General features: G+C 33.2%; 3 protein-coding genes across 5 annotated transcripts in view; 2 read left to right on the top strand and 1 right to left on the bottom strand.

The window, feature by feature from the left end:
* The window catches only part of LOC106131170 (uncharacterized), a 142320-nt gene that overhangs the window by 77570 nt on the left and 40595 nt on the right, over positions 1-24155 (bottom strand). The gene's annotated exons all lie outside the window — the stretch shown is intronic.
* Positions 597-4691, top strand: LOC106131267 (protein yellow). The gene is made up of 3 exons (XM_060944654.1): positions 597-825; positions 2808-2996; positions 3196-4691. The coding sequence occupies exons 1-3, from the start codon at positions 600-602 to the stop codon at positions 4266-4268; spliced, it is 1488 nt and encodes a 495-aa protein (XP_060800637.1). The 5' UTR covers positions 597-599; the 3' UTR covers positions 4269-4691.
* On the top strand, positions 7844-20632 carry LOC106131290 (proton-coupled amino acid transporter-like protein pathetic). 3 transcript variants are annotated; one of them, XM_013330343.2, is made up of 8 exons: positions 7844-8108; positions 17069-17219; positions 17493-17614; positions 17766-17850; positions 18269-18513; positions 18755-18967; positions 19275-19444; positions 20062-20632. In XM_013330343.2, the coding sequence occupies exons 1-8, from the start codon at positions 8029-8031 to the stop codon at positions 20310-20312; spliced, it is 1317 nt and encodes a 438-aa protein (XP_013185797.2). In that variant the 5' UTR covers positions 7844-8028; the 3' UTR covers positions 20313-20632. The 3 variants fall into 3 exon arrangements, with proteins under 3 accessions (XP_013185797.2, XP_013185799.2, XP_060800632.1); XM_013330345.2 differs by lacking the exons at positions 17069-17219; positions 17493-17614; positions 17766-17850; ... (2 more) ...; positions 19275-19444; positions 20062-20632 and adding exons at positions 10468-10618; positions 11008-11129; positions 11408-11492; ... (2 more) ...; positions 14354-14523; positions 15395-17056 and having other exon boundaries at positions 7846-8108; XM_060944649.1 differs by lacking the exons at positions 7844-8108; positions 17069-17219; positions 17493-17614; ... (3 more) ...; positions 19275-19444; positions 20062-20632 and adding exons at positions 9100-10305; positions 10468-10618; positions 11008-11129; ... (3 more) ...; positions 14354-14523; positions 15395-17058.

Here is a 24155-nt window from a genome sequence, read left to right as displayed (position 1 = left end):
TCGCAAGAATCGTCATCACTTCAAGTTCCCATTTAAAACTAATAGAAGTCCCATGACTTCCTTCCTGAAACGTAAATACTCTTTCCACTAGCCACGATTCTTACATATTTCTTTGGCTTTTTATCAACCTTTTCATGAAACATCGTCAGTTTAACTTAATTTTCACCACATCCAGGATATTATCCAATATTTTATTCTGATTATGTTCTCGAAGCCTAAAACAATAATAATAAATTTTGTAAAAAGAGAACCTCCAATTGATATCCTCCTTTTTTAAGGCCGATTGAATTTATTAAACCTTTTCCTAAGTGTTACAAACAGTTTCCTGAAAACCGCATCAAAATTGGTTCAGCGAAATGCGATATAATTGCGGACAAACATGCGTACATACACACATATAGGTCAAACTGAGAACCACCATTTTTTAAAGGCGGTTAAAAACAGTTACACCGGCATGTAAGATAAGTAATCCTCTATGAAAAGGTTATGATTGGTTGACTGACTATATGATTGACTGTTACGACGTCCATAGAAGATAATTCTTCTTCATCGGAAAACTTCCACCTAATTAGTTTAACTTTAAATTTCAGACTGCAAGTATGGGAGCTAGGATCCTGCTTCTCTGCTGTATGGCCTCCTTGGCCTCAGCAGCCGTGAAACTCCAAGAGATGTATTCTTGGAACGTGTTGGACTGGAACTACCCTGACTCCACATCGAAGCAGCAAGCCCTCGCTTCAGGTGCCTTAAGACCTGAGAACGCCCTTCCAGTAGGAGTGGAGAGATGGAGAAATAAACTCTTTGTGACTGTTCCTAGATGGCGTCCCGGTAAGCTGTTATTTTCTAACCTTCTTTTATCAAAACTAGCTGTCCCGGCAATCGTTGTTTTGCCATATATATAGATAATTTTTAAGTAATTTCTAGTTAAAAAAACACTACACTACACACTACACTTTTGACAACCTTTATCTCTAAGAGGTATGAAAAATAGATGTTGGCCGATTCTCAGACCACCTTAATATGCGCACAAAATTTCATGGCAATCGGTCAAGCCGTTTCGGAGGAGTATGGGAACGAATATTGTGTCATGAGAATTGTATATATAAGAAGATACATTGTCAAGATGTTTGTTCTGTAAGTACTCATAACCACGTTGCAATAGTGGGAAGATAAGGTATTACGAACAACTGCCACCCGGCGTACCTGACCTAGTACTATTCACAGGAAAACTTTTTAATCATAATTAGGTACTTATTAGCTTTAACCTGAGATTTGCCCTCGGGAATTTAGAAGAAAACAGGTATTTTCGCAAATCCTATTGGAAGTTTTACTAAGATGAAAGGTACCCAATATCCTTTTCCAGACCTTTAATTATAAGATTAAATTTAAGATTGATTTCGTAGATAATGCTTGAAGAGGTAACAAACAAATAAACTTACTTTCGCATTTATAGTAAAAGTTGGGATTCTTTTGCCTTAACATTTGTTTACGACTTCAAGCCCCAATAACAATAACTAGGAGACAATATCAGTAATGAAACTTTAAATTTCCTGTATTTATTAATTTGAATGTGGAGTAGATAATAATACCTACTTACATTGATCAAGCGCAGTAATTTGTTCCCGTAACTCTTGCATCTGCATTCGACATGCAATGCAACTGCGCAGAATTATATAAATTAGTGCAAATTAGTTACTGCGGCGATGCCTATCATTTCTTCGCAAAACAACATGATTTTATGTTGTGATTTGGTTCTTTATTGAAATAGATTTTTGTTCAAGTCAAAGATACAAGGTTTCGCTTAATGACATCAACATAACTTAAGTATAATTACATCTACTACTGCTTACAAAGCTCAACTGTAGAAGAAGAATTAATACAACAGAGTCCTTTAAATGCAATTAAAGCGATTGTATGGACGTGGAAACTAAATGATCTTATGGACTTTTATATCTCAAAAAACATCCTAAGACATAATTTTTTTTATTTGAAAAAATTTTATATCCACTGAGTAGATGTGGTAGTCCGGAACTGAACCAATCCTCTTATCTATAAAGGAACCTTTTGTAATTTTAAGTTGTTATCAGTTATGTGTTTGGTAGCAAGTTAAGCATACATAATACATAACTGCATGCATGTCCAAGCACATTGATTAAACAATGATCATAGATCAATCAATATAATTAGTAGTACATACAAATTGCCAATATCCACCTCGTTAGCCCTATAATCATATAATATGGGCTAATAGGTCCATAATAAATCAATATTAGACATACAAATTGCAAATATCCATAAGGCATCTATAACCGAACAACATGGGTTATAAGTAAGTATTATAAGTACATTATAATATATACTTCAATAATAATTACAGGCGGTTTTTATGTAGAGTTAGTAATAATGTCTTCTAACGATCATACTCCGTGAGTACCCGAAGTTACGACAAGTTCTGTAATCAATAATTAGCTAAAAACTTGTAGAAGTACATAGAGGTACCACATGTGGTAGATGTACCTCATGTAACTACCAAATATCTCCGGTTTCTTTTTCTCCCAACACAGTTTTCGGAGAAATATCTTTAAATATAGTTACCTACTACAAATAAGTATCTCAGTTGTATTATTTGTACAGATATTATTCCAAAACTTTTAAAAATATCTTGTTGTTTATTTTTATTAATCTTTCAGACATAATCTACCTTTCTATCAATCCACCTAGCCCACCTAGCCTAATTGGTTCTGTACCTGTATCTACACTTCACGACAAACAGTGACTACTTCTTACAAACATATTTTTACATTTTCTAGGCATACCAGCGACCCTAAACTACATATCGCTAGATGCTCCCTACGACCCATCCCCTATGTTGACCCCCTACCCAGATTGGAAAGGCAACGAGTTGGGGAACTGCGAGACTGGGCTCAACACGGTGTACAGAATCAAGGCGGACAGCTGTAACAGATTGTGGGTTTTGGACACTGGCACGTATGGATATGGTAAGAAAATAAAAACAATATTACAAATATAGAAAAAAAAACTATACATTTCTGTACAATTTTTTCAAAATAACATGAATTTTATAAATTAAAAAATCGAACCAATGAGAATTTTTTTTTGAAAAATATTATTTTAATTGTTCATGTTTCATTTCACTCCAAGGAAGTATGTAGTCACAATTATTTTTATCAATTTCAGATCCCAATGTCACCAACGTCTGCCCATACACATTGCACGTGTATGACCTCAATACCGACCAACGCATCCGCAGATACGTATTCCGTCCAGAAGACATAGTCTCCACCACCTTCATCGCCAATATTGCCCTCGACATGGGCAACAGTTGCGAAGACACCTTCGCATACTTCTCCGACGAACTCGGATACGGATTGATAGTCTATTCCTGGGAACAAAATAAATCCTGGAGATTCAGTCACAGCTATTTCATGCCTGATCCTTTAGTCGGGGATTTCAATATTGCAGGACTCAACTTCCAGTGGGGCGCTGAAGGAATATTTGGAATATCCACCTCGGCGATTGGAGCCGATGGATACAGAACCCTTTATTTCAGTCCTTTATCAAGTCATACCGAATTCTCGGTGTCCACGAGAATTTTGCGTGATGAAACAAAAGTCAAAGGATCATATAAAGATTTCAAAGTATTGGGACCGCGCGGTCAAGATGCTCATACTACTTCTAAAGTAGTAGATGAATCTGGAGTCCAACTTTTCAACCTGATCGATCAAAATGCTATCGGTTGCTGGAATACTGCTCTTCCACACCGACCTCAGAATGTGGCTGTAGCAGACAAGGATGATGTAGGATTAGTTTTTCCCGCTGATATTAAAATTGATGATGAAAAAAACGTTTGGGTGTTGTCAGATCGCATGCCAGTATTTTTAGAAGCCGAATTAGATTACAGTGACATTAATTTCAGAATTTTCACAGCCCCACTTCAGACTTTGATAGAAGGCACTGTGTGTGAACCGCGTTTAATTCCATTTAAACCCGTGAAATTCAGAGCACAAGATGTAGCTTATAAGACGGCTGTTGATTTTCCCATTAAATCCCAATTCAATTATGTACCTTCTACTATTCCATGGCCGTCATCCACAGCGTCATATAAAGGCCAGCCCCCAAGTTACATGGAAATAGATTATCCCAAAATTCCAGCCATAACTTACAATATACAGCAATTTGATCGACAACGGTCCCTTATTAAAAAGCCTTGGTATATGCCTCATAACTATGACGTTTATGAACGATCATGATTTATCACCACTGTTAAATTTTGACTTGTTAATAAAATAACACCTGATGATGCATATCAACATAATTTTAAACATTCGATTGTCTCACAGAATATTAATAATCTAACCCAACGGAAAGAAGAGAAGATATAACTACCCTTTCATGTAATATTTGACAAATCATACCAGTGCCAGCTGCTTGTTATAGTCCGAACAGGCTTTATTACGTTTTTCTACTTACCTTACAAACCGAAAATAAATTTGACTAAATGGAGTTACTTTAAGGCTGATAATGATTTAAATAAATCTGTATATATTTTTAACTACAATGACTTTATCAGTAGGTACGTTAAAAATGTACACATGATTACAAAAAAAGGAATGTTCAGACAAAGGTTATTATATTTTCTATAATAACTTTTTGTAGCAAAATAATATTCAAATTACGTCATAATGTGCTTTATTCTCAGTTTTGAAGTGATATCAAATACAATACTCATGTTTTATTGTAAATTTATTTTACTCATTTTTATGTTATTTTCTTCAATTTAGTTAAAAGATATAGATAGTGTTTTTAGTCTTAATAGCCATAAATTACATTCCTATTTTCGCGTTTCAAAATATATTATATAGTAATAGCTAAGATATGTAATATAAGATTTTGTAATCTTTTGTTTATATTTTTTTATGGTTTTTTATCCTATCGACTACTTAAAGATTTTAGATTTAATGTCAATCTTTATCTTAAAACAATAAAAAAAACAGGTTATACGTGACTTTCTTTTATGGTAGACTGACTTTATAAATAATTTGGTAACACCTACCTACCTTTTGAATTAGATAAGTTAACTAATCCATTTAAAGTTTTAAAGCATTCTAATTTCAGATAAAAATGGAGTAGACACTTGTTTGACCTTTAGTGGAAAGCATTAAAGTCGTTTTATTTATTATAGCCGCAAGGAAATTAAATAAAAAACAAATAACACTCATATTATGAGTCAATATATCGTAATAAAGAACCTTGGTTTAAATAGCCAAAAATTAATTATATATAATAAATATTATAATAAATGGTTCATGAAAACTTGATAAAATCTTAGTTTATAAGCTATAACTAATAGGCTTACAAGCTACAAACACTACTTCAGCTACATTAAATTGTTCCTGAAGGAACACATACCCATTTTTTTACAAGTTTATTGATACTAAACTAGGACTCCTTTGAAAATCAACGTGAATTATTTTTTCAAAGTCGACCACATGCGTATTATTTTTACCGCAACTTATCATCAGATAGCCTTATGCTAAAATGTATGATGTATTATATTGGTAAACTTGCCTTTAATTCTACAATTATTTAAATGTATGTATGTATGTATGTATGTATTATTTAAATTAAATGTTTAAACAATTACAATTTAAGAAAGTACATTTGTATATATGACAAACTTGACATAGGGAAGACTTAATTTTTAGTATTGTTAAACTGCCAATCCACTATTCCCACAAAGTTAAGGTAAGGCAAGCTATGTACAAGTTTCCATAAACCTTAATTAAAATACGTGTCAAGAATATTCACGTGGGCCGTGCACAGCTACAATGTTTTCACAACATGATTAATTTTACTGCCTGTATATGGTAAGCAAATAAAAGATTGTTTTAAATATTTGTTTCCCCAAGGATTTTTAATAAAATAGGCTCTACGAATATTAAATTATTTCTTGGTAAATTTTCTGTATGGTTTTCGTGGGATTTCCTTAAACGTTATTTTCATATTAAGTTGTTTTACTTTCATTTCGTCCAAATAGAATAGAATGGATATGGGAAAAAAAAACAAAAATATGTTGTATAAAAAATTTGCGTACAGGAAAGTCTTTTATTACTCAGGACAAATTTTTACTTTGATAGTTTTCCGTTTTTTAATACCAATCATCATTTATTCACATGCCAATAATGCAAATTGCGGTTCAACATCGCCTAGCATTGCTTATTTTTATGTAAACGTCATTCGTCATAAAGGACAATGAGATAGTTTCTTTTTCTAAGACTACAGTATCATCATGTTACGTTACGCGTTTATATAATTGAATACCAATAACTTTAAACAATATAGAAAAATCATGTCTATTAATATGTAGAAAATTATGGAAATACCTATAAACTTTCGCTAAGTCAAATCAAAATCAAGGAGAAGTTATGCCTTGACATAATATGAGTCTCAAATGTGATGAAATAACAAAATGAAAACATAGTCACCGTTTTCTTCTATATTTGTGTCTGGAGAACCAGAATAATCCTTTGAAAAAACAAATATTAATTCAAAAACATGAACATTCTGAAACAGTTATAAAAATAAAAGGGATGAAAAATTTAACACCTTAAATTATAATAACACAACACCTGAAGCGATAAGCAAATTAATTTGTGCTTATAATTTTCATAATCATGTATTATGAAAATTATAAGCACAAATTAATTTGTATCAAATGGGGTACAATGCACATGCGCAGCGCTGTCACGTTTTTTGTTAGGTATTTAGCTTTTTGCGCACCCTACTGGTACACCCTACTTACAGTATATAGTTTTTTTACTGCGGTAACTACGGAAGCCTACATTGCGCATGGCCCGAAACACACTCGGCCAGCAAATAGTCAGTTTGATTTTTTCAGCACGTGTCGCATTCACTTTAATGAAGATACAAAAACCTGTAAAGACTTATTTACACCGGAGCAATAGTGCGCGATATTGTAGCAATCTTCAATGTCGCAAGCAGCATGTCGCTATTTGCGGTATGGATGACAGCCTATGTCATGTGACCGCTATACAAAGATGACAGATTCTATGTGACCTTTATTATTCCAGACCATGGGGCAAACGAAGATTTGATCTAAACCACAAGGCACAGAGTCGTTGATGGAATGTTCATGAGTTGATGAAATAATAAAAAAAAATCGTTACAAATTTTATTGTATTCAGTGTAAATGTTTATATAGGTCAATTCGACTAACTTTAATGAGTAAATAAATTAAAAAGTAATTAGCCAGTGTCGACTGGTTGGGACAGAAGGCTGCTGGTATAACTATTTTAAACTATTACTGCTATTGCTAAACCGCCTATAACGTTAGCATGCGACGTTAATGAATAATGTTGCCATAATTATTGCCCGTTTACTATGTGATTTAGGGGTCATACTACAAACAATGACTTGTAAGTAAAGTTCATTTTTTTTATTAAAAAAATTTCTTACAATATTGTGCCGTGTAGTTCCCGACACCAATAGAAAAAAGAATAGGACCACTCCATCTCTTTCCCATAGATATCGTAAAGTGAAATATGGTCAATTATTGTAACTTACAGTTTTCTTCATAATATATCGTTATGTATTGTAAATACTTCAATATTCAAATAAATATTTTGGGTGCAGCAAATCACCGTACTTACTTAGAAATGACGTAGCCTTACTCCTTTGAACAGCGATTGAAATTCCCTGTTTATTTGTAAGAACGGTTACAATCATCGGAAATTCGTGAGACGCAAGTGTAACAGTGCCTTAAGTACAAATATAATAACTGCACGAGTATCATCACAGAGTTTAGAATCAGATACCTACTTGTAATGTTTATCTCAGTGAGTTCTTGTCGGCGTGTGAGGGTATGCGTAGTTGCCGTTAGTTAGATCAGAAGATATAAAACAAACTAATGGTTTTATTGCACTGAATAACTTAATTGCAAATCCTTTTTAATCTAGTGCGTTATTTTGAAGGTTTAAGATAAAGATTAAAATGACGTCGTCGGAAAAGAAGGAAGTGGAGGCTAACGAATATAACCCTTTTGAGCATCGACAAGTCGAGAAGCCGAATTCGTAAGTTTATATTTCATAAGATGAATGCTTTTGTGACATATCTTCTTACTTTAAGTGCGTAACTAGTTGTTTGTAAAATTGACTTTTACGGCAAGAATGAAATCTTAATAAACTCATTAATTTGATGACAATCTAATGCCAAATTTCAGCGCAAATCATTACATTGGTTTTAATTAGGCCAAAATATACAACAGTTACATACATACATACATATTGTCACGTCTATATCCCTTACGGGGTAGACAGAGCCAACAGTCTTTTCAAGACTGAATGGCCACGTTCAGCTATTTGGCTTTATGATAGAACTGAGATTCAAATAGTGACAGGTTGCTAGCCCATCGCCTAAAAAAGAATCCCAATTTTGTAAGCCTATCCCTTAGTCGCCTTTTACGACATCCATGGGAAAGAGATGGAATGGTCCTATTCTTTTTTCATTGGTGCCGGGAACCACACGGCACAATATACAACAGTTAGGTATACTAATATATTTATAATACTTATTTTGTGCTTCAAATTTGTACAGCTGATTAATTTGAAAATCATAATTAAAAGGGGAAAACATATAAGTGTCATTATTTTGTTACTTTAACTTTAGTCTTACTTCTGTACTTTAATTTATTTGCACTTGCACTTGGCTTATATGACGCAGTTTGTTCCTTCAATTCTTTTCAAATTCTTTTCTTTTATACAAAACAGCGAAGAAAAACCTACAAATTTCCATACAGCTCTGATCATTCTTATCTAAAAACTTTTCCGTATTATAACGTGTAGTATGCTAAAATGCCTTTGTCTTTTATGACTTCTTTATCATACGATAACAGTTATAATAATTATTAAGTAAATACATTTAACAATAAAGTTTCTTTTGAATACTATTACACTTCGTACTCTATTATTATAAAAACTTTCATTTATTTATTTTTTCAAAAAACATCCTTTGCCGGACTTAATTTGCTAAATTAACTTTCTTATGATTTTAAGTTATTTTTTTTTAAAGAAAATCTCAATATAATTTGGCCCTTATCTTTTATTAATTGATTTAGGACGGTTTTCGTTTTCATAAATAAATGTTTTGTGTCAGCGTCAGCGTGAGGTCATATTCTGAGCAAATTTCATAACTGCGTTTTTCTGAAATAAAAAGGAAATCTAGGTGAAAACACATCTTTATAAATGATTTGTAAGTTAAAGTGTATAATTAAACGCGTAACGCAATGACCTGCTAAAAATATGAGGTTACGCTACGAAAATTCAAATATTTTTTTTTAAAATGAAAATGTTTTTAAATCACTTATAAAGCCGAAAGGTGAAGTTTAAATATTCTTATGTACTATTGAAAGAATAAAACAAAATACACAGATTAGGATACGAGTAACTTTACTCAGCCAATTGTACGAGACCTGCAATTATTACCAGATATTTTTATTACGAACATTATATACGTAGAAGGTTCCTATAACATTATTCTTCCAAATTATACAAAATCACGAGCATGGTTATTAACTTTCAAGTGACTTTTGACTACAAGTGAAAACCGGCGCATCATTCTTGTGCCTTCCATCTCTGGTGAGCTATTCATTTTTTATTGTTATTAATTTGATTTTATCGAGTCCATTTCCCATTAGAGATACAAAATATTATTATAATGTACATAAATTAGTTCATAAAAAATGAATATCGCTCATCTTAGTCGACAAGGGAAACTTTTACATTTTTGACATACAAAAATTCAAGGTAAGAAATACTTACCTGTCGATCATTTTTTATATCTGGATGACTTTTTCAAGAATTGAAGTTTTTTAAATCGCGCTTTTTTTGCCGACTGTATTATGACAAATTATAAAAAAACTGAAATTTCTTTAAATAAAATTCATAACATTAAACTAGTCAAATCAAATAACACTTTTATTATTATTGTTACCTATCCCTAATGTGAAATGGGCTTTCAACCTTAGCTAAACCAATATTTTACCCTCATTTCATAGTTGCTTGTAATAAATTCTAAGATTTTAGGTAAACGCAGACTTGGCCACATCGCACGCATCGCAGACGCAAATTCTAATCACATTTTATGAAATTGTATGCTAATCCTTGCGCACTCACTCGTAAAGCGGTTGCCGCAGAACTTAAAAAGAAGCGTCCACTGCGCCGGCTGCGGTTCTTGCGTCCCGATTAGACTGCGTTCACCTTCAAAATATAGGTATTCTTACAAATCACATCACAAAGTTTAAAATCTACGATCTACCGAAATATTGCATACCTAAAACACAACCTTTCCACATGCCACGATCATGCATATTTCTTTTTCTTCATTTACATTAATCATTTTTGTCATAATTACAACAATATTTCGTTGTTGCAGAGACGTGAGAGCAGCTGCAAATATAATCAAATCTTCTCTCGGGTCAGGCCTACTAGCTGGTCCTTTAGCCTTTTCAAACTCAGGATGGGGTGTTGGTATCGTAGGAACTATTATCATAGGATTCATTTGCGGCCACTGTATTCATATATTAGTTAGTATTAATTCGCAAACTATTTTTTCTTATAGAATTATTAAGACACTTTTTCATTAATTAAATTAATTATTTAGGCATTAGCATGTATTATATGCAGCATGACTTAACATGCTTGGTAAAGTAAAGGTTGATGTAAAGCCACGAAAATCTGTGAACACGTAATTGAATTTAAAATGTTTATTTTTCCCTAATCATGCGTCAAAAAAAAGAAAGCCTTCTTAAAAAAAAAACTCAACAGAACCATAGGTATGCCTCGAAGCGGCTGAGGTCTCTGAGTAGAAAACGGATTATCCGAACACGAGAAAAGGACCTAAAAAATGCTGAATTTGTACATAGAGTATGAGTATTGTAGACAAACTTTTAACAACATTATAAATTCCTTTCAGGTGAAAACATCCCGCGGATGTTGTAAAGTGGAAAAAAAGCCTTCAATGGGATACGCTGAGACAGCCAAATCTGTTTTCATGAATGGACCGAAATGTGTGAGACCTTTTGCAACTGCTGCTAGGTAAATTTTAAAGTTGTATTATGTACGGTCGGGAACAGAAAACTGACCACCCCTTTCTTATAAACCAACACCACAACGTGGTCACATTTCTAGTTTATTGGGTGACGGTTAGTATTCTAGTAATAAATATATTTGGTCCTTAGTTTCACGAAATTTGAAATCTCATTTTAATAGAACAAGTTCCTTTACGAATCACAAAATCTCTTAATGTTATTATTTGATACTTCAAATCATGAGACAATTACTCGTGTTTAATCATTGTCCAATTTTCTTTTCAGTATATTTTCCGAGTTTGCTCTAATATCAACTTACGTTGGCGTGTGTTGTATTTACACTGTACTTATATCGGATTCAGTGAAACAGGTAAGCAAACCCGACAATCATTTGTCATATCAAAAATTCCGTTATGAATATTATATAACTGTAAAAATAGATCATCCTTTTACGTTTGATGTTTTTCTCAGTGGATGTTAAGTATCACTATCTGAAAAGTCATGACTCATAAACCCGTTTATGATTTGTTAAAACAAGTGATGTTTTGATGATATAGAATAAGTATCTGTGTGCAATCAAACTATGATGAGGTAGTTATGATGAGGTAGATATGATGAGTTAGTATGCATTGGCATTAAGGTGGGTTGTATTAGTTCCGAAGATGATACGCTTGTAACAGTTTTTATAAAATTAAAATAAAAAATTCCTCAAAGATTACAAGTCGGTTAAATAATCTTATGTTAACTCAATGTCAATGAACAAGTTGCTGTGGAAATTGCCTGAAATCAACATTTACTACCAGATTTTCTTTTCTGCCAACTATTTCCAAATTATTTTATTGTCACTTTAAGTTTAAATATTTTTTCGCAACCTTTTAATATATACAGATAAATGTATACACAAAAAGATGTAGAAGTATACAGTGCAGAAGTACACAGAAGCAACTGGAAAGATGTAGTCTCAGCCTACCCCTTCGAGAAAGAGGCGTGATTTTATGCATATTTACTGCTCTAATATATTGATTTATATGCAAATTTTCAGCTCATATCACGTGACGTGCAACAGAACGTCAACATTTAAGTCGTTATAAATTACAGTATATTTGTCTACTTCGTACACAGTAATAAATCACGAACCCGGATTTCATTACCTTCCGCCAAAACAGACATACTTACTGTCAGCTAAGTTAAAGTAATTAGTTTCAATTTTATTTATAGTGCTTACCTACCGATGGGGCTGGATTTATTAGTCCAGGTATTAGTAAAAAACGTTTAAATTGTAATTAAATTAATTTATTTGCATTTTTTACGTTTAATATTTGCTTACACATAGTATGATTAAGCAAAGCGAGCTAACTAATCTAGCTAATTAATATTAATTAAAGTAAGTTTATTATCCGTAGCGTAGTGCCGTGAGGTTCTCGGCACTCCATCTCTTTGCCATAGATTTCGTAAAAGGCGACTAAGGGTTAGGCTTATAAACTTGGGATTCTCCTTTCATACGATGGGCTAGCAAACTGTCACTATTTGAATCTCAATTCTATCATTAAGCCAAACAGTCTTTAAAAACTGCTGGCTCTGTCTATCTCTACCCTACCCTACCGAAATGAATAAATGAAGTAACTACTTATACATAAAGGGAACGAATTAATTTTATTCTTTTGATGTTGTAAAACATTTTTTTATTGTTTCAGTTGGTAGACCGGTATGTGCCTTCAGTGGTTTGGCCTGTGGAATATTACTGTTTAATATTTTTAGTGCCACTATGTTTACTTTGCCAAATCAAATATTTGAAATTCTTGGCAATTTTTTCAATAGTTGCGAATGTCCTCCTAATGGCTACGTACCTAATTTGCCTGTATTATGTGTTTGGGAATGACATAAATTTCGCTGATAAGAAAATAGCTGGGGATCCGGCTAGATACCCCGCGTTTGTCTCGTAAGTTGTTATATTTTATTATGCATTACGATAACGCGTCATTTCCGGATGGGTTCAGACTTCATTTTTCTACTTGCCAAAATCCATCCTCTGCTTCATTCACATTCATCATCTTTATATGCAGGCTCTCAGGTTTACTTACTCTTTACTTAAACGTGATATTTCATAATAGATTTAAACATCCTCGGCTGTGCATAGCCGTGTTAACTAAATAAACATACATCCATACAAATTCATCCACCTTTACAAACCATATAAGTTCACTATAAAGAGAAACATAGTTACTAGGAGAATATTAGAATGGCTAATAACCGGAGAACCTAAATGTTCCATAGTTGAGATTCAGTGAGAATACCGATAATATCCTATATAATAACAATATTACAGTTTATATATATACTACTTCAATACTATTACAATAGACTGTTCGTTTGTCACTTCTTTAATCTTTACAAGTGTATAGACAGCTGTTTAGAAATGTCGCATTAGAACATGACATTATAATTATAATTTTGAATATATTCGCTTTTCCACCTGAAATGTTGGTTTTGGTCGAAGTCGAATATTTAAATGCGCAAAACTACTATGTAATATGTTTTCATACCATTTTCAGCACTGTCATCTTTGCAATGGAAGGCATTGGTGTAGTGATGCCGGTAGAGAATGCCATGAAGAAACCACAGCACCTGTTAGGGTTCCCCAGCGTTCTCTTTGTTTCTATGTCCATTATCGTATTCATGTACAGCACCCTGGGTTTGTTTGGATACTTCCAATATGGAGATGTATTGAGAGGTTCTATCACTTTGAACTTGCCTATAGATGATTGGTACGTATTATTACTTCTTTATTATTTCTTTTTTCTCGGATTTCAATGACAGGGCATTGGAGGTACGGATTAACTGTAACTGGTGTCATATCACATATTTTTCCTCAATGTAAACAGCGATATTAAAGAAAATCATTACGTAATTATGGTACTTATCTATGTGAAAAGGGGTGCTATAAAATTCGGTAGACTAACAACAAAAATTCTTGTTAATTCGTCATATCCGTCTGAACGGGTTAAAAAAATTTCAAAGTTGTTTTAACTTCTTATAATTAAATTGGAAAGCCACATCGATGGTCAAGTGATTAAGATAGCAGACTCAAAAAACATCCTGCCATAATTATTTATCAACTAGCCTTTTCTGAGTCAAGTTCTATTCTCACTGTATAGATCTCCTACTCGGGAAAGACACAAGTAAGACTAATTCTTAGATGAACTTAACTCAAATACATATTCACTATTTTAGGCCAGCAGTGTGTGCAAAAATTTTCATAGCTTCGTCCATTTTCTTCACGTATCCTCTGCAATTCTTCATCGTTATGGATATCTTCACCAAGTACACTGATCCTCACATTAATCAGAAGTACAAGATGACCACCCAAGTGGTGGCTCGGACCGTGGGCGTTTGTTGTTGTGGTAAGTTGCTGACAAACTTAAACTGAAAAATAGGCCCTAGCGAAAATAATAACACTAGTGAAAGGTTTGGTCAAGAGTACCAAAAGCCGACAAGCTTCCATCGAGAAAATTATGAATAATAATACGAATAAAGCGAAAATAGTATGCAGGGTTCGTCGCTAAATTAAAGTGAACAGAAAAAAATAAGGTAATATAAATAATAGCGATTTATTGTATCAATCATCTAATATGAAAAATGTATTTGAATAACTTATTTTAAAATTGAAATTGTTACACCAAAAATCATTCAGGTCCACGTTTATTGTAACGATATAGTTTATTAACAGAACAAGTAATGTAATAGGTACGTCAGAAAGTGGTTTAAGTTTGATTACTATTATAATCTTCGTTCCAACCTTGAGTTAAATTATATAAAATGAGGTAAAGAATACTTAACTACATGCATATGCACAACCTCAACCTTCTTTCAAAGATTTAGCAACAAATATTCGGAATCAGAAATAAATCCTGATTCCAGTTATGTACTTAATTTTTTTTTAAATAACATCTTTACGTAGTTGGGCGAGGATGAATGAAAGCAGGTTGACTATCTAGATATACAAGGAGAGTGTGGTGGGAAAGATCGGAGTGGGAAGACCTAGACGAAAGTATCTTGATCAAATTAAGGACGTCCTGGTAAAGGATCAGGTCAAAAGTACCCGAAACCGCCGAGCTTGCATGAAGAGAGTTATGAATGTGGATGAAGCGAAGGAAGTATGCAGAGATCGTGGCAAGTAGAAAGAGATAGTCTCTGCCTACCCCTCCGGGAAAGAGGCGTGATTTTATGTATGTACATAGTTGTTACAAAATTAATGTGTTCACAATTTTACAGTGGGCATCGGTGTCGCCTTGCCGCTACTTGAGCAGATCATAAACCTGGTGGGAGCCGTATTCTACGCTATCCTGGGTTTCATCATCCCAGCTGTCCTGGAGACGGTGTTCAGATGGAATGACCTAGGGAAATACAACTGGGTCCTGTGGAAGAATATCCTTCTCCTTATATTCGGAATCGGCACTTTGTTGTCTGGCTGCACTGTCACTATTATGGATATTGTCAAAATATTACATAGTAAAAGGGAATGAAATGTTGTAGATTTGTTTTTTAATTGCGTAGCAATATTATTTTTTATTTTTTTATTAATTATTAATTGCGAAACTATAATAAGGCTTAAAATTACAATAAAAACATTAAATAAACACTGCAAAAATATGAACGACAAATAATAATATGTCGATATAGATCTTTAATTTATAAATTAAATAATGATAAAAATTTAAATGAATTGGAAATAAACATAAAATTCATAATGACATTCAGATTATTATGAAAGTTATTTACTTAAGTATGTAAGTAAACAAATTTTTCGTATCAAGATAGTCATAAAAATATTTGGGTTTTAGTTACAAGGTACCTAATATAAAACTTATCTCAAATTATACCAATGTAGACGCATGATATTTACTGATAGGCTAGGTTCGTGTAATTTTTTATATTTGTCACGCTATAGTAGAAGTGCCTTGATTTATTAGATTTATTACTGAGGTAGTGTTTAATCCAGCTCAAGTGTTTGTCTTATGACTTATCGGTAGTCTTAATTTTTCCGATAATCAATATTATCACTATGAACTGCACTTAATTATTGCAATACATTATTATCTCTCAACAACTCTACTTCAAAATGAGAGTTTCGAAACAAACAATATGCGTAGACGTTAACCGACATTGCTCACAGCAATATCCTGTAAGAATTGCAAATAAATTTATTTTATCCTAATCTTAGTCTTAGTGATGTTAGTGTAAATATTTGTAACTATACGTTTAGTGATATCACGGTGATAACATAATGAAAGATATTATAAGGAAGATTAGTTACAATCCGTTTGAACACAGAGAACATTCCAAATCTGTTAAGTATGTATGAATTTGTTTTTGTAAGTGGGTTAAGTTCAAAACTGTTGCTTATTAAACATTTTGAATATCTTATTTTGTAATATATGGAAAATATATATATATATTAAACCCATTACGTTGTAAAATTGCACTTAAGTAAAAAAAATGTACGTGCTATTTTTGTGATCAAAGTAAAACCTCTTCAATAGTCTTGAGAATAATGTATTATAGAGAGAAAATCAAATACAAAGAGATGGACTTGTTAATAAGAGAAATAGAAGCAGAGTATAAGACTATTAATTTGTGGTACTTGTATTTAGCTGAACCACTTATCATTGTTAAAATCAATGTACCTGAGTTTTTTCTGCCGTATTATCAATTATAGTAATTACTAGGGATGGTATTAAGAGAAACATCAGAATGTTATAGAGTTAGATATAATTGTACCTTAATTTATTTTTTTGAATGTTTCAAAAATTTTTAATTAAAATGTTTATTAAAAATATAATGAAATTGTCATATTTTATTCACATTTTATACTTTTGCCTTTCAACTATGATAACACAGGCACTTCTGCACACGCACTTCTGCTTACGATAGTTTTTCTCCTTGCAGCGATATCAGAACACTAGCTAATCTTGTAAAGGCATCTCTTGGTTCTGGCTTGCTTGCTATCCCTCTTGCATTCTCCAACTCTGGATGGGGCCTCGGTCTGATCGGCACGGCTGTCATAGCTTTAGTTTGTACACATAGTGCACATATTTTTGTAAGTATATATCTTTATAAAAATATTTTTTTTACTGACCTTAGCTTTAAATTTTTATTTTATGACGAGATCTATGTGTAGGGAAGAAAGATTAAGATGATTTACTCACTCTCATTTTACCACCATGGATTACGGTTACAGATTAAATTACGTACCTACCTGGTTTTGTAATTTTCTTCCAAAGATTTTGCACGTTTGAGATAAGATTTTTTAAATAACATAATTCATAATTAATAACATACAACTTATACTTAGTGAAATTAAAAATTTCAGGTGGAAATATCTCAGGCATGTTGCCGTGCAGAAAGAAAGCCTATTCTGAGTTATTCAGAAACGTGCGAAGCTGCGTTTTCAAATGGTCCAAAATCCGCCAGGCGAATCGCAGGCGCTGCCAGGTAAATACTATTAGTTCTTGAATCAGAAAAGTTATTTTTCTATCTTGACATGACTCCCGGTCATTTTTATATTGTGATCCAGAAACGAAAACGCTTTTACTAAAGCCACTTTCACTGTATTTATTAAATTTTCCTTTTCTGTTGATTACAGAATATTTGCAGAATTCGCATTACTCTGCACATACCTGGGCGTTGCTTGCATTTTCACAGTACTTATAGCAGATTCAGTCAAACAGGTATGGAAATTAAGTTTTATACCAACCTGTGCTATTTCCATAAATACATATGACGTCTTTTCTTACACCGAGTAGATAAAGCCAATAATCAAAAGTCTCGACGACCACGTTCAGTTTTTTGTAATTGGATAAGTGATAGGTTGCTAGCCCATCGTCTAAACAAAATCCCAAGTTTATAAGCCTTTCCCTTGAGTTTTACAACTGCGCGTCCAAAAAGCAGCTGATATTTACTATGTTTTTTCTTCACCATTAACCAGACCAGCATGGTAGCTAGTAGTAAATGTATGTACATTACATGCGTAGTATCTTAGTTACTTTTTTACATCCATAGGAAAGAAATGGAGTAGTCCTAGTCTTAGAATTTACGATATCCCAAATATGTATGTATCCTCATAATCATGGGTTTCATTTGTTTCAGCTCCTGGACACATATGCGCCTGCATATATAATGCGCGTGGAGTACTATTGCCTCATATTGTTGATACCTCTTTGCGTGCTTGTTCAGATCAGGCACTTGAAGTTCCTAGCTCCCTTGTCGTTGGTCGCCAACATATTATTAATTATCACTTTCGCGATTTGTCTTTATTATATCTTCAAAGATGGGTTTACGGTAGCAGATAAGAAAGTAGTTGGCAACCCGGCGAGGTTTCCAGCATTTTTATCGTAAGTGTCTCTTTCTCTGAATTATTTTGATATTTCTAAAATAACAAGTAAAAATGATTTTGTTTTATTTTATACAATGACTTTATGTACAAAGGTTTACACAATTTTTAAAGAGTAGGTATACTACGGTTTAAAATTTTTGGATAAAGATTTTCTACTTTTTTACTCCGCATGAACCTTTACGAGTATTTAATTCGGGCTTAACATTTGAACCAACTAACAATTGTTTTGATATTAACAGGACCGTCATCTTTGCAATGGAAGGTATAGGAGTGGTGATGCCCATAGCTAACCAGATGAAGAACCCTCAACGGTTCCTGGGCTGTCCTGGCGTCTTATCCATCGCAATGACCCTGGTTGCTGTTCTCTATGGTTCTCTGGGCGTACTCGGATATTTTAAATATGGCGACGTGCTTCGGGGATCTATCACTCTAAATCTGCCTATAGATGATTGGTTTGTATTTTTAAAACAATACCAAAACAGATAATGGAAGCTACGGTTAACTGACTGAAATAATGGTTTCCGCTTAGTGGAGCTTATATTAAAAAATATGCTTTAGTAAACTCTGTATGAAGTTATCAGAAAATTAAATTCTCAATAATATATATACATAAGACAATTTTTTTTTCAATATCTATGATTGTGATAATAAATTTCAAAATCTGACAACGTATTCCAAATGTGGATAACGTCATAATGCTAACATATTCTACCTTTACTCCTTTTTTTTGTTTTGATTTTCTTTCTTTTTTCATTACAGGCCAGCTATTTGCGCCAAATGCTTCATAGCTGTGTCAATATTCTTAACCTACCCACTCCACTACTTCGTCGTCATAGATCTCCTTACAAAATATCTTCAGCCGAGGGTTAAAGAAAACTACAGGTCCATCTTCCAAGTCGTGCTGAGAGCACTCATAGTCTGTTTTTGTGGTAAGCATTACATAAGGATGTCATGCATATACTTAATTATGTATAGGTACCTATAGGTATCCAAAATTATTCCTTCCAATTTATTTACCTTGAAAATGTTAAAGAGCCGGGATCAGCTAGCTGTTTTAATAATGAAGAGATGAGATTATTATAGTAACAGGTTGCTTGCCAATCGCCTAAAACAAGAATCCCTAGTTAATTAGCTTTTCTTTAGATTCACTTTTGCAATTAGCGCGAGAGGAGAAACAGCTGGCCCAACTATGTTCATGCTTTATCACCAGCCCACTTGCACTTGATGTCTATCCTCTTAGTCGCCTTTTACCACAATAAGATGCCAGAAACCACGCAACAGTGGTAAGTTTATCGCACATTAGTACTATCATCATTCTCCCGGGTGTTGGTCCCGATTGCATCATTACCTCTGGATAAGAGCCCGGTGCCCACTTGTGATCACGATCCTAGATTGTCTTGCAACCCTTGCAGAGGAACTTAACCTACTCGTAAATTGGATCGAGTTTCCTGAATATTCAAGGTTTCCTCACGATGTTTTCCATCACCTTACCTTTTTAAGTTATTCAGTTGGACACCACCTTAATTGGAATTTTCTTTTGTTTCAGCTGGTGTTGGAGTCGCCTTACCTTTCTTGGAACAAATCATCAACATTGTAGGGTCCCTTTTCTATTCATTACTTGGTCTTATCATTCCTGCCATTATCCATAGCGTATTCCATTACCAAAACCTTGGCAAATGGAACTGGATCTTGTGGAAAAATAGTCTAATCGTTATATTTGGATCAATTTGTTTAGTATCTGGATGTGCAGTTACAATTTTCGATATAATCGACAAATTAAATGCTAAAACTGAATAATATAGCTGTTGCGCCGCGCCGATATTAGTCACAGCTAATCAATGCATGCGTTGTAAATAATTGTGACATGTTTACACTTGATGTTTTCTTATTTTTGCCAATAATTTTATTTACTCACAAACAGCTTTATATTTATTTCCTCATAATTGTTTATGCTATCTTGCTTCCATTGAATGTTTTTTCCTATAATTGGAATTTGAAAAGATGTACTTAATACCATTGAAAATAACTGCTCAGTATGACAATTTTTATTCGAAATATTTATAAACGTACATAATAATAATAATATTCTATTAATTTCTTACTTGATCGTTTTAAGTAAAATAATTAGTTTTTTATTTTTATAGTTTTTAAATCAATATAATAATTATTATTTACATTGTTTTATTTTATCATACATATACTTAATGACTTCATACGTTGACATTCTCGAAGATCCTCGATCCTACGATCATGAAAAAAATCAAGTATTATCAACTTGATTTTCAGCATTAGCATAAGCATTAACACCTTTTCATTAGTCATTTTTCATACTATCTTTTTAATCACAATTACTACAACGATCTTCAAATGGCTTTCTAAAACATATAAGATGATTGTTAGACGAGCAACCTTTATCATTGACCATTGATTGAGTAGGTCAATCAACTTATTGCGCTTTGCGACGTCGCGGCGGCAAAGTCTATGACAAATTTTCAGCAAGGCATTTTGCCAGAAGCGACTCGGTGGTATAGTTTATACACACGAGTATATATACGAGTCAACCTTTGGGCATACCCTAGTGACTAATGTTATCATTTTTATTGGCTTCATAATAGAGGTGATTTGGCCCATGAAATAAAATATGTTATTGATTAAAATGTTGAATATGAAAAAAGTCAAAATATACTTCAACATTTCTTAAACTCCCATGGATGTCGTAATAGGTAAGTAAGGGATAAATCTCATAAACTAGGGATTCTTCTTTTGGATGATGGGCTAGAAACCTGTCATTATTTGAATCTCAATTCTATTATTATACCAACCAGCTGAACGTGGCCCATCAGTATTTCATCACTTTTGACTCTGCCTACACCACAAGGGATAACTGATAATTATACATAATGTATGTAATTATCAGTTATCCCTTATATTACTTTTACTTTTCTGATAATAAATCAAATGGTGCTAGAAATTTAATGATCAAAATTAATAAGACTTCATTTAAATTTTAATTACTTTAAAAAATAAAACCTTTAGCCCATAAATTTCATGCAAAACGATATAATTATAAAACACCTATCTAGCTATTAGTAGTAGTAGCTAGTACTAGTATTTTCTATTTGAACTTTGATTTCTTGCGATGACTCATTTATTCATTGGCTCTTAAAAGCAAGTGCGCAGTTCTCATATGTATGAGTACTGAAAATAGATGAGAAATCTGCTGATTAACCAGATTTATGTCGGCAGAAACCAGCCATAAAATACAAAAATCTCATAGCTACAGCAAAAAAAATGATATGTCTACAATAAGGATTTATAAAATTAACTTCGTAATCAGAATATCAAATTACAAATCGTTCATCGGTCTGATAAAAATAAAACTTACGGTCTCCGATTCTCCAAACAATCAACAAGTCTGACGCCACGTTATTTTAACTCTCCCGTAAATATCTTCTTGTTTTTATAAAAAAATAAGAAGTAGGTAGTGTTTTCTTCCTGCGTTTGCGATCGTGGCGTAGGAAGTAAATGAGTGAAAACTATGATGTATAATTGCCAATTACCGTCCTAACCACGTGTACGGTATAGGTTATTGGTACACATTGTGGGAAAATTGCCAAACTGAATATGAAGTAACCTTGGAACATCTTGGTTTTTAACCTTAACATGGGTTCAAATAAAAGGCATTTGTTATAAGAAGTATCAAGTTACGTGCTAGCCTAATAGCGAAGAAGAAACATATTGTATGCTAAATGCTTTCCACGCAGATTGAAAAATACGACCCAGGAAAAGATTTATAAACTTAGCATTCCAGAACTGTCACTGAATCTCAATTCCATCATTACAGCCATCATCCACCCAGCTTAATCGGGCCTTCGAGTCTCTTATAACTATTAGCTCTGTCTACCTCGTAAGAAATAAAGATCTGATATATGTGTATCATTTTGTTTGTCATCATCTATTGAGTACAGTTCACTGCTGGACTATTTCCTTGAAGTCTTTACTTTTCTATTGACACAAAGAAATGTCTTTATATCCCGAGTTCTAGTAGCAACAACTTAATGCAATGCTACCGACAATACTGTATGATTTTAAACAGAGAGTAACTATTTTTTCCTGCCGTCATTCGTCATATTAGCCTGCCTTAATAATTTCCACCTCGCTCCATTGGAAGCCACATCCATCCAAAGTTTCAAGTCGTCGGTTCATCTCGGGGGAGGCCGTCCTACGCTGCGCTTTTCGGTAGTGAGGTAGAAAATAAATGGTCAAACTCTGGTTTGTCACTGACAGACCCAGGGAGTTTGACCATTTATTTATTCTCACAGACAGAGTCTCTGTCACAGTATGTAAACCATAAGGCCATAATACGTCATAACATACCACCTTCAGCAAATAAACTCCCAATTTTAGAAGCGTTATCAGCAATGTTACTTATATATCTTGTGTGATCGATTATTTTAATCTTCTGCTTAAGACATTGAAGGTTTTACATTCATAAGTGAAACAAGTCCTCATTTTATGGTGCCTACATATATTTTTAAAGCCAAAGCCAATTTATGTCAAACCTTATAAAATGAAATGCTAAAACAAAATGATAAAATTAAAAAGTACAAATAATATTGTTCATTCGTGCGCAGATGAGTGGAGTGATGATGATGGTGAAACCTATTATGACAGGTAATAAAATTTTAAAGATTTACTTTCGTTAAATGGTATAAAAAGGTACAGATAGAACCATCAGGTATTTTTGTTTTTGTCACTTCACATTTCATGACAAACAGAGAAGTTTATACTTACATTAAAACCCAAGCCAATCAGAAAAATTTCCTTTTCAATTATGTGTCTTACTTGGATAATTGGTAAAAACAGCGGTAATTTATTTCAAAAGATTAAGGGAACATCAGTAAAATATCTTTATTTATTTATTTATTTATTTATTCTTTATTGTAACAATTACAATTTGTAAAGTACAATAGGCGGACTTAATGCTAATAGCATTATCTAACAGTCTACCATTGGGTTAAGCGGAGAACCTTTGTGTGGGTGATAATAATAATGTATAACAATAATTTTAATTTCTCTTTCTTTTCTCAACACCGCATGCATTTATTTCTGGCTTGTTTACCTATCTTCCTGCCTATACATATATGATATAAAATCATCATACAATGTTTTCTTCGCAACATTATAAAGCACGCATTGCTCGGATGTCTTTGGTCTGGTTAGCAAGCCAAAATGTTGTCTCCAAGAATATTCCTTTGCATGCATCTAAATATAGTTCATTCAGTACACATATGTAGATAGGTAAAACTTACAGGAAATTGAGACGGTCATTTATTTCACTGTTTTTGCGCATTTGGCATTTCATAAAATACTCAGAAAATCGAAGAAGTCATAACGTACATTCTTACGCTGGAGAAATATTTTTTATACTTATTCCTATACATATAATATGCCGTGTGGTTCCCGGCACCAATACAAAAAAGAATAGGACCACTCCATCTCTTTCTCATGGACGTCGTAAAAGGCGACTTAGGGATAGGCTTACAAACTTGGGATCCTTTTTAAGGCGATGGGCTAGCAACCTGTCACTATTTGAATCTCAATTCTATCATTAAGCCAAATAGCTGAACGTGGCCATTC

Source organism: Amyelois transitella, chromosome 6 (assembly GCF_032362555.1).
Source record: "Amyelois transitella isolate CPQ chromosome 6, ilAmyTran1.1, whole genome shotgun sequence".
In the NCBI taxonomy this organism is placed as follows: Eukaryota; Metazoa; Arthropoda; class Insecta; order Lepidoptera; family Pyralidae; genus Amyelois; species Amyelois transitella.
Note: the sequence above shows the minus strand (reverse complement) of the source record. Positions and strands in the feature narration are given on the sequence as shown.